This window comes from Leptonychotes weddellii, chromosome 10 (genome assembly GCF_054177405.1).
Source record: "Leptonychotes weddellii isolate Sample4059 chromosome 10, ASM5417740v2, whole genome shotgun sequence".
NCBI lineage: Eukaryota > Metazoa > Chordata > Mammalia > Carnivora > Phocidae > Leptonychotes > Leptonychotes weddellii.
In genome coordinates, this window is record NC_138378.1 from 32,118,995 (window position 1) to 32,132,609 (window position 13,615).

The 13,615-nt window shown below is 50.7% G+C and overlaps 1 protein-coding gene across 1 annotated transcript in view; it reads right to left on the reverse strand.

The window, feature by feature from the left end:
• Window positions 1-3,640: 3,640 nt before the first annotated feature.
• JAG1 (jagged canonical Notch ligand 1) overlaps window positions 3,641-13,615 on the reverse strand; it is a 35,078-nt gene continuing 25,103 nt past the window's right edge. Inside the window, 14 exon segments of the mRNA XM_081833240.1 lie at window positions 3,641-5,627; window positions 6,429-6,579; window positions 6,764-6,895; window positions 7,096-7,329; window positions 7,431-7,540; window positions 8,148-8,261; window positions 9,382-9,467; window positions 9,956-9,983; window positions 10,483-10,599; window positions 10,743-10,856; window positions 10,980-11,093; window positions 11,637-11,750; window positions 12,222-12,386; window positions 13,111-13,269. Of these exon segments, the coding sequence (XP_081689366.1) occupies window positions 5,170-5,627; window positions 6,429-6,579; window positions 6,764-6,895; window positions 7,096-7,329; window positions 7,431-7,540; window positions 8,148-8,261; window positions 9,382-9,467; window positions 9,956-9,983; window positions 10,483-10,599; window positions 10,743-10,856; window positions 10,980-11,093; window positions 11,637-11,750; window positions 12,222-12,386; window positions 13,111-13,269 (2,096 nt within the window). The 3' untranslated portion in view covers window positions 3,641-5,169.

Here is a 13,615-nt window from a genome sequence, read left to right on the forward strand (position 1 = left end):
GATGGGTAAGGTCTCCAATTGCAACCCTGTCCAGGGAATCTTAAGACGGAGGCTTTTCAACTGTGCATGTCTCAGCACTGATGAAATGAAGCAGCTCTGCACTCTTCAGGGGCAGAGTGGGAGCCAAGCCGTTCGGTTGCCTGAGTAGTCATTAGGAAGCCAGCTGTAAACTTGGATTCCCCTCGAGGACCACGGAGGAGCCCCACTGGCCCTGCCAGAAGAGCTTCTCTTTAAAACAAAGCTGTTACTTTCATGTTGCTGGCATCTGCTTTTGCTCTCGGGATAATTCAACCCTCAGGTGCCCTGATGTGGATACTGCAGGGGAAGGGGCGGGGGTGGGGTCCTGGAGGCAGCAGGCAGGCCTCAGGTCCAGGTTCTTATTGGTTTAAGAGCCTTCACTAAGGTAATTTTCCCGACTTGCGCGTATCAAGGTTAATACCAGACCCATGCCTAATGATACATAATTTAAGACTTGTAAAAGCTGCCTGGTACTTGAAAGAAACACACTCTAAGCCAGGAAGGTTGTGCCCGGCATGCAAGAGCAAGTAACACAGGTGGAATTTATGTCCAAAGCAAGGGAGCCGCGCCCTTTTGACACTCTCTCAAAGGGTGCCCTGCAGAGTGCCGTGAGACCCGGGGCCTCGTGAGCATCACCCCCACTACCTTACTTTTAACTACCATCGGAAGGCAGCTGTTCACAAAGGGAAATTCGTTATTTTTAATAGTCCCAGAAATATCTCATGGATTCGAAGTGACGCAACAAGATTGCCCTAATGGTTTCTAACCTTTGTTTTTAATACTTCTGGGGCCGGCACCCTATAGAACTGCTGCAGGGCACCCTTCTGCCTCCAGTAACCAAGCTGTCTGTTGGCATTGTTGGAGACTGACATAGCCCAGGCCGGGATGTTTAGCTGCTTGTGGGGTGGAAAAAAAAATGTTAAGAAAAATAATTGTTGTTTTTGCAAACTATCTATTTAAAAACAGAACCTCAGGAAGCAGATTTCTGTTCCAATGCTAGGATGAATCAGAGCTCACAAAGTATAAATACACATTAGCAGGAGGAGGCTTCCCATAACCCAGTGCTTGTGTGTCTTCCCAGACCAGGAACCTCTGAACTCCTGCTTCTCATTCCCAGTAGAGGCAAGGAGCCGCAGCCAAGGCGGAAATGACAGAACACTGCCCAGCCGAAGTTGCAAGCTTCTGTAGGTCCGTAGGACCCTTTTACTCTTTAAAGGCAACTGGCCTTTAGCTACACACTGGCTCACTTTTGGATAGACAGGTGTACACTGTTGAGGAAGGTGGGAAACCCATGCTCTTGTTCCTTGGGCTCTTGGGCACCTAAGAACTCTTACCAAATAAGTTAACTTTGACTCACTGACCCCCTCAGATCAGCCAATAAACATGAAGCACTTAGACCACAACTTGCTCAAGGGGCAGTATAATTATTTTACTTAAAAATGATGTCAGGTGGCAATTTAGCAACAAACTGGCTTGCAGGCTACTTAATTCAGTTTAACAAGGAAGAAAAACATTGTAATTAATGAAGAGCTTATACTTTAGTACTTTAGTAGAGTTGTTCTTAAATTTTACTATCCATAAGCCAGAGAGGAAGGGGAGGGAGGTGAGAGCTTGTTGAAAATACAGATTCCCTGGCCTTGGACTCTTGGACCGGGCCTGGGAATCTGCATGGAGAGAAACCTGCTTCCAAGTTATGCTTCTGAGTGTTGCCCAGTCTCACTGGACTTGTCATCAATTAAAATAGAGCCACCCACCCCCTTTTCTGATTTTATATTGTCTAAGTCTGGAATCTCAGCACAGTCAGCTTCGAGTTAATTCCTTACTGGAGTTTCGTGGTATGGTCTAATGCTAGGGTTCGAGTTGCTCAAGTTTCTGGACTAAAAATTCTTTCTCTTCCAGGGTCTGCTTCAAGAGGGCCCAGGACATTGATGGGGAATGGGAAGGGTATGGACTCCCTTCTTTTCCACCTCGTCCCCAAGATAACCAGGGCTTCCTTGCCTGATTACCTCTACCTGGAGAAGGGGAAAAACTGCCTTTTACGATTCAGGGCCTGGCTTTGAGCCATGCCTAGAGGAGCCTGATCTCTGCCTTCTCACTACTGAGAAGACTTCTTAAAACAACAAATGTGAATCTCAAGATCACTTCCCTCCTGAATAAAGAATTGCAGAGGCTCATTAAACTTTTTTTCTCTTGGCACAAAAGCACTTGGCAACTACCCAAGGAATTCTGGGGTCCTGAAGAATCCAAGTTCACAAACCACCGGAGCAAGATATTGCTTCGGGATGGTGTTTGAGTTGAGCACTGCTAAATCAGATGGTGTCCTGGCTCACTGGGTCTGTACCGGAGCACTTCTCCCTCCCTGTCACCCCACCTTGCAGAAACCAGCTGTCCACCGACAGAGATTAGGGACAGAAAGTACTGCTATACCAGAGCAGGGAGATGTCGTGGGAACCCAGATTCGCCGGTGTCCAGGTCCTCCGGGCTGCCTTCCCAGCAAACCCAAACGAACTGCTCTGGATTCTGACTCCTCAGTGCTCTGCTAGGAAGCTAGGGATATTTTTAAAGCCCATTGCCCCTTCTTAAACAGACGCCCATCAGAGAACATAGTTCCTAGCCTGGTAAAAGAAAACTTTCCCAAGGAAGAAGAAAAACCTATGCAGACCAGAGGTGGGCAGATGGCCTGACTGTGCAGTGCTAGGGGACAGTTCCAAGGAAGGTAAGCTTTGGCTTGCTCATCAACAGAGAACTCCTGGCAGCTTCACACAGCTGCTGGAAGCCATCCATGTGCCCGTCCCTGTGGCTCATCCCTGGCTACAGAGGTGCAAGAGGCAAAGCTTCCCCAACCCCACCTGTGATGAGGGGCCAGGGCCGTTTTGGCCTCTGGCACCAGCAGCCAGAGGGAGAACCACAGTTCTCCTGTCCTAAACAGGTGCTGATGTGTGGCCTCTGGAACCTCCTCAGAGGCCAGCTACCTGGCACCCCACAGCTGCAATGGTGAGGCCACCCAAACACGGACTCCCTGGGCACAAGGTGACGAGTAGATGGCTCTAACCCCAGAAGCTTCTAAGTACCACCTCCTGTGCAGCAAGGAAACCACTCTGGAGGTGGAAGCGTGCACAGAAGCCACAAGGGTGTGGTCCAGAATGATGGCAGAACATTAATATTAATCCAAGTAGCCGGGGGAGGGGGCGGGGGGGGGAAGATCGAAAGGACCGAATCTCCCTCTTCCTCCCCCAACACTAATTCCAAGCTCTTTAAAAACCCTTTTAGTGTGGTGGGCATTTCCCGTGAGTGCTCACAAACAATTCACCTCCACACTACAGGCCATTAATCCAGTGGTGTTTATTCAAGCAGTATTCACACTTGCTGTTGAATAACAAGGGAATCAATGCCCCTGAGATGGGGCTCTCTCACAGCTCTGGCTTCACAGCAGCCCATGGTTTTTTGAGAACTTCAGCTGAATTTCGTGGCTGAAAAGGCTTTCAGGTTTTCCTCCGTGCCCCTGTCAGGCGAGGCCTATTTAGCACACCCCGCTTACCAGAACAGACTCGGCGGGGTGGCAAAGAGCAAGACAGAGCCAAGCAAAACTACATAAGCTCAGAAGAGGCCACACTGTTCCGTCTTTCATACAAAAAATTTAATAAATAGTACTTTTCAAAATTTATTGCCAGGAACAACACATCAAAGATGCATTTTTATGTTCATAACACTAATAGGACAATACAAAGTATCTTCACGGTCTCAATGGTGAACCAACGAAATTAACTGTTTTATAAGCCTTATTGATCTTCAACTTTGTAATAGCATTTTGATTTCCTCATTTAAGGCAGGCAGTGTACTCTATGGCAAATCTAAACAGTGATCTTACTGGACATTTTAAGGTTCAAGTATTCAACTAGCTTATAAGAATACTCCCTAAATGCAGTAGACAACAACAAAAAAATCAAATCTACAAGTGGTTCAGTATTACATACGAATGGTGAAAAGAAATCAGAATTTACAAAATAAGATTGTGTGAAGTTGGAAGCACACCAATTCAATATTTTTAATGATATTCAACCACTCACATTTTGGCTACGTAAAGTCGAAGCTCAAACTTGTTCCCTTAAACTGCTGTGTAGCCGATCACCTGCCTGTCTCTTTTCAAGTCTAAAGCAGACAAAAAAAAAAAAAAAGAACCTGCTGTTCTAGACTAATTTTCAAACTGCCTCAGTCAGTCCTTAAAACGTGTTTTAAAGTGATGCTATAGAAGGTGTTTTAAACATCTGACGTCGTACAAAAAAAAAAAAAAAATTCCACCAGTATTCCAGGCACTGAAGCCCATCCTATTGTTTTAAACTATTTTCAAACACCTTAATTTTGGCTTATAGGCAACACGTAGTAAGAAAATAAGTTCAAAAAAAAAAAAAAAGCCATACACTTACAATGCTATCAAAAACCTTCAACTCTAAACACGTACATATAAATAAAAAGGAATGATGTTTTAAGGCTCTTGATTATTAAGTTAATAAATCAAATATACACAGTGATTAATAAAAAAGAATTATTTACATAACTATACAAAATTCTACTTTTGACACATTTTTCCTCTTTAAATTCTTCATTTTACCAGCAACTGCTGACATCAAAGTCCCCCCTCCCCCAACAACAAAATACAATAAAAAAAATAAATAATAAACTCATTTGTGATAGTTGCTGTGGTTCTGAGCTGCAAAGGCACTTTCAAATACAGAACTACTTGTACGTCATCATAAAACCAATATACACAAACAACTCAAGAGTCAATAAATATAAATAAAAACTATGATCCTAAGACTGCATCACCATTGGGACATCTGGCAGAAGTTGGGAGCTCAAGGCCCAGGGGCCGGGCGACCTCCGGGGAGCCTGGTCCCAGAGCTGGCGGCTGTGGGGGGCCGTGTGCCGGGGCACTTTGGACTGGTTTTTTGCATAGCTGTGAGATGCAGCATTTGATTTCCCAGCCAACCACAGAAACTACCATTGCCAGTGTAAGCCAGCTTGTCAGAACTTAAATTAACAAGGGTTCTAAGTCAATGACAGCCTCAGCCTGGACTAGGACACAACAGCTGAAGAACTACAAGCCCCCAGCACCCTCAGACTCTACCTAGCGGCGGCAGCACCCACTGTCTGCTATACGATGTACTCCATCCGGTTTAAGCTCTGGGCACTTTCCAGGTCTCTGTTGTCCTGTTTGTTTGTCCAGTTTGGGTGTTTGGCTGGCGTGCCGTTGGGGGGCTTCTCCTCTCGGTCTACCAGCGTGTACGCCGGCTGTTTGGCAAACCGGGCTTTCTGCTGGTGCTTGTCCATGTCGTCCTCCTCCACCTCAGAGTTGTGTGTCCTGATTTTTGACATTTTGGAGTTTTTGTTCTCGTAATCCTTGATGGGGACCGTGTTGGCCCCGTGCTTCTCGATGGGGTTCTTGATCTGGTTCAGCTGCTCCCGCACGTTGTTGGTGGTGTTGTCCTCGGAGGCCGAGTGAGCGTGGCTGCTGGGCTTCCGCCGCTTCCGCACGCACCAGTAGAAGGCCGTCACCAGGCAACAGATCCAAGCCACAGTTAAGACGGAGCTCAACAGAGGAACCAGGAAATCTGTAAGGCGGGCACGAAACCAATTAACTCTCAAAAAAAAAAAAAAAAGCCATCACACGAACAAAAGAATACCAGCAGTGGTGTGCTCCTGCCCATAATTCCTAAAAGGGGTGCCATGGGGACAAGTCTCTTTTCACAACCCCATATTGTCACTTCACAGCTTGATAAGTACAGAACCAGGGCCCTTGGGGACCCTGACACCTCTCTCCCCAGAGACCAGGCGCAGCAGCCGCCCTCGAGGCTCCCGGCTCCTCGGGAAGCAGCTCATTCGAGGATCTGGTTTTCAGCATTACCGGCAACCCGATCTGAGCATGCACAGCTCAAATGTCCCATATTCTCGCCTAGCTAGAACAACGGTGGTCAAAAGGGGAGTGTGGATGTCCCACAGGGCCATCGGGCTGCCTATCCAGCCTGTGTCTCCCAGTGCTTAGGCCGGGCTGTCCCACGACACCGGAATGCCACACAGCAGAATTTGCCCAGCCACGAGCTCAAGGCGCAGCAATGCTCTGCCCTAGGGCTTTGCAGTGGATCTAGAGACAGTGCATGTTCTACAGGGGTGCCAGCTTCCAAGAGCACAGCTTGGCACCAGGGAAAAAAGGTACCTCTACCCATCATCATAGGATCTTGCACATGGCAGCTGGCCCGTTTTTTTCCACCAGTTAAATAGTGGGGCAGCTGGAGAGGGGGAGGGCGGGGGTGGTCCTCAAGAGGGGAAACTGTCAGCTAATGCCCCACCTGCTGGATGGTGAACCGAGATCGGATAGTCCTCCCTCAAGGGGACTGTCCCCACCTGCCACCTACCCGTTCTGTTCTTCATAGGCCGCCTCTGCACTCGCACTTCGGCCACGGCAGCAATAAGCGAGCTATTCCCATCACGTTTACTAACAAGATCTATGATTTTGTCGGTGATCTCCTTGATAGGGTTTCCATCATCCCGTATGTCTTCGGCAGACTGGAAAAAGGAGAACGGTCAGATGCAGGGGCCAGGCGACACTCCACAGTAGCCGTTACTGAGTTACTGAACGCATGTGCCAAGCTCGGGTTCAGCGTCCTCACTCTATTTGGAGAGTGGCTAACTGAGGTTTGTGAACCACCCTGCAATCACGTAATGGAGTGTGACTGGGCCTCATACTTACGATGGCCACGTGTATTTCATTGTTCGCAGAAGGGGAAGGCTCACAAGCAATATAGATTGAATATTCGGCAGAAACATTCTTTAAAATATTCAGATTCCTCAATTCACTGCAAATATGCTCCGTGGTGAGACCCTAGAATCACATTTAAAAACCATACATGTAAGATACTGGAAGAAGGGGGGGAAAAAAAAAAAAAGAAAAGGCTGATGTTTCCTTGGAAGTTAGGAACTTAAGCTAAGGAGAACAAGCTCCTAGCTGGGGATGCTCCTGCTTTGGAACAAGCAGACACACACCGCCATTCATTCCAAACTAAAAAAGATGTTGTTCCATACCGGTGACATCATCTCCTTGTTGAAGGTGAATGTGATGTTGGCACAATTCTCCTGGTAGTAGGGGTCAGAGGTACACTTGGTCTTCACGGGCTGGAGACCAGAAGACCGACACTCGCCCACACCCGTGCAGGGCCGGACGAAGCACTGGTCATCCAGGATCGGGATGCAACTCTGCCCACTGGGGCACTCGCTGTGCCCTTTGTGGAGCAGGCAAGGTCGAGGGCCACACCATACCTGGAGAGGGAGAGGAGAGGGAGATGGAGCACGCAGCTCAGGAGAAGCACCCGGCAGCAACTCCAGAACGCAGGTGAGCCGTGGAGGCCCTCATGCTCTACCTTGGAGCAGGCGATCCTTCCGTTCAAGCACCGGCAGGTATTGCAGTCATCGTCCCACTTGGCCCCGTCCGGTATCACACTCCCCATAGTGATACAAGGTCTCCCTGAAACTGAAAGGTAGGATGCCTGAGTGGAAGGGGTTTCCTTTTCTATAGACCACACTCTCTTCTTCACTCCCTCTCTGTTAGGGAAGGATTATACCTCTGCCTTGTGCCATGGGACAACAGGTCTCCTTCCCTCACCTGCTGCCTTTGCACGTGGCCACATGACCACCTGGCTGGGCCAGTGCAGCCTTTGGGGAAGTGATGTGAGCAGAGTCTCTCACAGTTGGGCTTGGCCTCTTGCAAGCCCACCATTTGCCAGATACGGCTGCTGGTCCAAGGAGGGTGAGGAAGCACACAGAACAGACCAGAGCCCAGCCTGCAGCACATTCTCACTCTGCCTGCCCACGAGCAGGACAATTCAATGCCTGCTCTAAGCCACGTTTTGGGATGGTTTGTCACACAGCAACACTGCCCAAGAGTTGGGCTGAAAACAGCTTCCTTCTTTGTAGGGGACCCCTTCAGTTTCCCCAGTCCCTGTGGCCCCCTCTGCGTACCCCCTCCATGTTCTCTCCCTTTAGCACAGTGCCCACTCGGGATCAAAGGGTAACTGTAGTGACTGTAGTGCCTGCTCACCCCACAAGACCCATTAGCAGCTGCAGCCTGACCCACATACCTTCCTGGCACTTGGCACCACTGTGCCCTGGGGGACAGATGCACCGGTAGCCATTAATCTCATCCACACAGGTTGCCCCAAAGGCACACGGGGAGGACTGGCATTCATTGATGTCTAGGGAAAATGGAGATCAAGTTTAGGCTCCAGTGGGAAGCAATGATGTTTTTTTCTAAGTTTTTACTCACCTCATATAAGCCAGAAAAGCATACAAACCGTAAGCATAAGCTTGATGAATTATGTAACCAGCACCCAAATAAAGGTACCGATCAGTACCCCCAAAAACCCCTAGTCACTGCCCCTCACCAATCATCATTAGCCTGACTTTTGAGCAGCTGAGAGTCAGTTCAGGAGGCAGCAATATTTGATTAAATAGGCTTTTTATCAGATAGTACAACTCAGAACAAGGGCTGGCAAAGTTCTTGGAAAGGGTCAAATATTTTAACCTTTGCGGGCCATGTGGGCTTTGTCATGACTATGGAACTCTGTTGTAGCATGAAAGCAGCTTTAGACAGTACATAAAGGAGTAGCTGTGTGCCAATAAAACTTTATTTACAAAAAGAGGCAGTGGGCCAAGGCAACAGCTTGCCAACACAATTTAGAAACATGGAATAGACCAAATCTACCCCAACTTAGTGCTGAAGACCAGTCAGTCCCAGACTTAGGGATCTCAAGCACTAGTAAAATTTCAAATAATTTGGGGATGAGAATAACAACAACAAATACAGGTATCACTTCCCCCCCCCCAAACTAAAGGGCATATAAAAAAGTAGGAAAAGGCTCAAAATAAAGAGACTTTAAGCACCCTGAAAAACGATATTGCATGTCTCCTATTTTAATCATTTCACCAAGGCCTGATCAAACCTTTGGAAACCACAACCCTAGTCCCATCCACTGCCGTTAGCTCTGTTTTCTGTGGCTAATGTCCACTTGCCCATAATCCCAGGGCAGTCATGGGGAAAAGCATGGTTTCCTTGGGGCCTCAGAATTAGATTAATCATCCAATTCTGTGGCTGGTACTCCCTCCGCTAGAAGAGGGCTGGCTGTGCCACCGGGGGAAGGACCAGCAGGTACCCAGGAGGTTCCAGCCAGGGCTGTTTTCAGCCCAGTGGGGGTGGGAGGTTATGTGCCTCTCAGGGCTAAAGGGATCAGTGACCTTAACCATTTTCAAGATGAAAAAGTGTCAGAGTTAGGGGAAAGAACACCACTGGCGAAAGTATATCGGGCCGATCCTTACTTATTCTGCAATCAGGTCCAGCAAAACCGGGGGCACACTCACACCGGTACCAGTTGTCCCCATCCACGCACGTGCCACTGTTGTAACTAAGAAGAAAGCAAAGACTGCCTCAGTTACCGACCGCCCAATCCACGGAACCATGACTCCACAACTCCACCAGCCAGTTCACCACAGGGAGCCATGCCAGTTACTTTCGACGGCTCTCACCCCAGCCGCAATCCCCATTGCCTGCGGAGCTTTAAAAATAATGGCGCCCGGGTCCCACCCCCAAAGAGTCTCAATCACAGGTCAGGTCTCCATTGCAGTCCAGGCATTGGGACTTCTAAAAGCTCCCCTGGTGAGCCTCGTGCACAGCCCAGGTGGAGAATCACGGCTTGCAATGGAGACACAGCCGGCTAATTAAAGTGTGGTCCACGGACCAGCAGGACCAGCATCACCTGGGCGCTTGTTAGGCAGGGTCTGCAGCCCCACCCAGACCTCCTGCAGCAGAACCTGCATTCTAGACAAGATCCCTGGGGGATGCCCGTGCATGCTGCGGCCAACAAGGGCTGGCTTCGAAGGTAGTCATGCTTACCAGGGATGAGGACTGCAGTCATTGGTATCTGAAAAGTAAAAAGACAACTTAATATACCGAGGCCTTCACCAGGCAAAGCAGTTTTAACCCTAAGTAGAAACCCCCCTTATTTCCCTAATACCCATACGACAGAGCTGTAGTTTACACCAGCAAAAGGCGCTGAAGACCTCCGTTCAATTGGAACCAGGCCCGCACCACCCGTTTGTTCCCTGTGCCGTGGGACACTACACAGGAAGAGGCCCCGCTCAGGGCAGGCAGGGGGCTGTGAGAATGGAAGGAGACAGGCTGCTGGTCAGACCAATGCTGGGAACCGAGACACCATCTGTCTCCACTTATCTCCTCGGCGACTTTCTCATGCCCAGGTCAGGGCTGCAGTCCATCAAGTGCGTTAGAACAGACCCAGGTGATGCAGAAGCAGACATCAAACAGCTCTGCTTCTGGTTTCCATCGCCAGTCCCTGAGGCTGTCAGGCTGTGCTCCTGCAGCCCTCGCAGAGTTCAAGGCGCGTGGGGCAGGGGGACACTCACTCTGAGTACAGATGGGCCCTTCCCAGCCTTCTTTGCAGACACACGTGAAGGAGTCCCCATTGACCACACAGGTGGCCCCGTTATGGCAAGGGTTGGGCAGGCAGCTACTGTTTCGGGCTACAAGACAAGAACAGACAAAACCACCTCCCTGAGGATCCAAGGACAGTTCGGGGAGCCAAGAACCGGACCCACCACGACAACAGTCCTAGGTGTTGAGATGGCCACGCCCACAGCCAACCCCGCGTGGGGCAGAAAGCTACCTATGTTGCAGGTCGTCCCTTCCCAGCCTCCAGGACACATGCACTTGAAAGCGTCCCCTTCGTCAGAGCAGGTGCCACCGTTGTTGCAGGTGGCTTCGTCACACTGGCTGTCACCTGGAGGAGGGGGATCTCGTGTGAGCCCCTGGCCAGCCCCCTCACAGGAGACAGAGGGTGGGGGGGGGAGACCGTGGGGAGGGGGACCGTGGAGGGGGGTCCTCCCAGCCAGCTACCACTTACGCGAATGGCAGGTCTTTCCTTTCCAACCGTTTTTACAGTCACAGTAAAAGTCATTGACAAGGTCACGACACGAGCCCCCGTTGTGGCAAGGATTCTGGCTGCAGTCATTAATATCTAGGATCAAAGAGGAGACGCCCAGCTCAAGAAGCTTCCAGAACTGTTCACGGCATGTAAGAGCTGCACCCTTCCTAAGGCCACCTCCACCCCACGGTCCAAGACCAGCTGAGCAATCGCGGGACTTCGACGCCTTCCGTCTTCTCCAGGAGTAAAGGAACCCTCAACTGGGTTATTTGTGACACCCCAAGGTGGCAGGACAGGGACAGGCCTCTGTCGTTCCCATGGAAGTTAACGTCAGGACAGGCACAAATTACGATCGCAACAGAAAGAGGATTACTTTCTCTGCAAGCGGGGCCTATTTATCCTAATTACAGTCTGCCGCCACAGCTCCTCCCCCGAAGCTCCTCCCCCCGGCTTCCTCGGCATTCACACGTACTAACAGGACGCAGGCACTGCTATCCCATGCCAAGAACGGTTGGGGTCTCACGGTCTCATTCCCATAAAAAAAAAAAAAAAAAGACAAGCCTCCCATGAGGATTCTCTCCCCTCCCCTCCGCCGGCGTCCCAGAGCTGTCTGGCCCAGAAAGAGCACACACTCACTAGTTTCGCAGTAGGCCCCCTCCCAGCCATCACTACAGATGCACTTGTAGGAGTTGACCCCATCGATGCAGGTGCCGCCATTTTTACAGGGGTTGCTCTCACAGTCGTTAATATCTGTGAAATGAAGACACAAACGCTGGTAAATAAAGAACACCCAATGCCATAGCCAGGCACTGGTCCCAAGGCCACCTCCTGAGAAAATGAGGGGCCAGGGGGCACCTCAACACTCTCAACTCCATCAGGACCCTTTCTCGAATTCAACAGGCAGCTTATCAGGCAGAAGCCTCCAGTCTGTTTTATTTAATGCCTCGTAGGCTAAGCTACTTGGTGGGAGTGGGGAAGAAACTCCTACAGAAAAGTGGGACCACCCAAACTAGTAAGATTCCAGAACATAAGCGTGCCGAAGGGTCAAGGTGTCAGTGATCTCATAACTTAAACCCAACTCGGTCTCAGGTCCTAGATGCAATGGTAAGCCTTCACTGGTCTCTGACTAAAACGACTCAAGCTCAGATGCTCCCCGAGCTGGGCAGAGGCGGGGAGGGGGGAGGGGCGCACCCAGCCCCATTCCCCGAAGAGGGGTCTTACTTTCATGGCAGTACGTTCCAGTGAAGCCTTTGTTACAGTCACAGGTGAATTTGCCTCCCGACTGACTCTTGCACTTCCCGTGGGGACCACAGACGTTCGAGGAAATATACCGCACCCCCTCGGGCGTGTCGTTGGAAGCCATGGCCACTGTGCAGCTGTCAATCACTAGAAGACAGACGCGGGATCAGATCACGGCCAAGGACCCCTAAGACACGGCATTCCTAAGCCAAGGACCTACGCCAAGCTTGCTTTCCTGGAGACAGGCACCCTTCGGCTAAGGAAGGTAAGAAATCAAGAGGCACCTTCGGGGGCCAAGACTCAGACAGTGGGCCACATCACACTGTGACAGGCCAAGCTGAGACTCCAGGCAGACAGAAGTTTTCTTTTTTTCCAGGCATTTTCCCCCTAGGTGGCTAAGAAGCCTACGTGTCTGTGGGCCCCTCTCCTCCTCCCTGTGACATCTCAGTTTGGCAGAAGCTTGCTAAGGGAAGCAGGACCAGCTATACTTCCTGCGTAATCAGACTTGAGCAAGCGGGAAGGACACAGAATCTGTAAAGCCACGTCCCCTAACAGCAGCCATGAGACAGTGCAGAGAACAGACATTTCTACGGCCGCAGAAGGTTCTGGCAGCGCTGCTTTGAGGAATGTTTCAGTGCTGCACATCAGCCCACCCCAGATGAGGCGTGCTCTCCCCTGGGCTACGTGTGGACGTGGTTCTCCCACCAGCGGGCCTGAAGAGATGGCTTCCACATGCTCTGGCTTCCCTAAGTGGTCAGGTTAGGGGCCTTCAGTCTCACCTACATGGCTTCTGAGAACATCGAGGGGGCAGTGGCACCTGGGGCAAGAGGGCGCCTTGGAGGCCAGCCTGGACGGCAGGTGGGGGAGGTACCTTCACAGGGGGTCGTGCGGCAGTGGTCTTTAAGGTGGGAGCAGTTCTTGCCCTCGTAGTCCTCGGGACACTTGCAGAAATAGTCACTGGCACGGTTGTAGCACTGGGCGCCATTCTGGCAGGGATTGGGCTCGCAATAATCTATGTCCAGCTGCAAGGAGCAGGGAAGGGGGAAAGGAAACAGGTGTGACTCAAACTGCTCTGGGGCAGGAGGCACTGGAATCGGACCCCTTCACCTCCTGCCATTAGGAGAACACCCTACATAATACACAGTTACGCCCTAGAGACCGTCCGGGGACACACGGGCAAAACGGGGCAGAGTGGGAGAGCTCGGAGTCGGGGGCACAGAGTCAAATCGACAGGCTGCTGACACTATGAGGAAAACCACTCCTCGCTGTCCTTCCACCTGCATTCACCTAGCAGCAGTCCCTGGTCCCTGGATGGTAACAGACTTCATGGCGACTCCACAGAGTCAGGAGGGGATGGGGGGGGGGGGAGGGAGGGG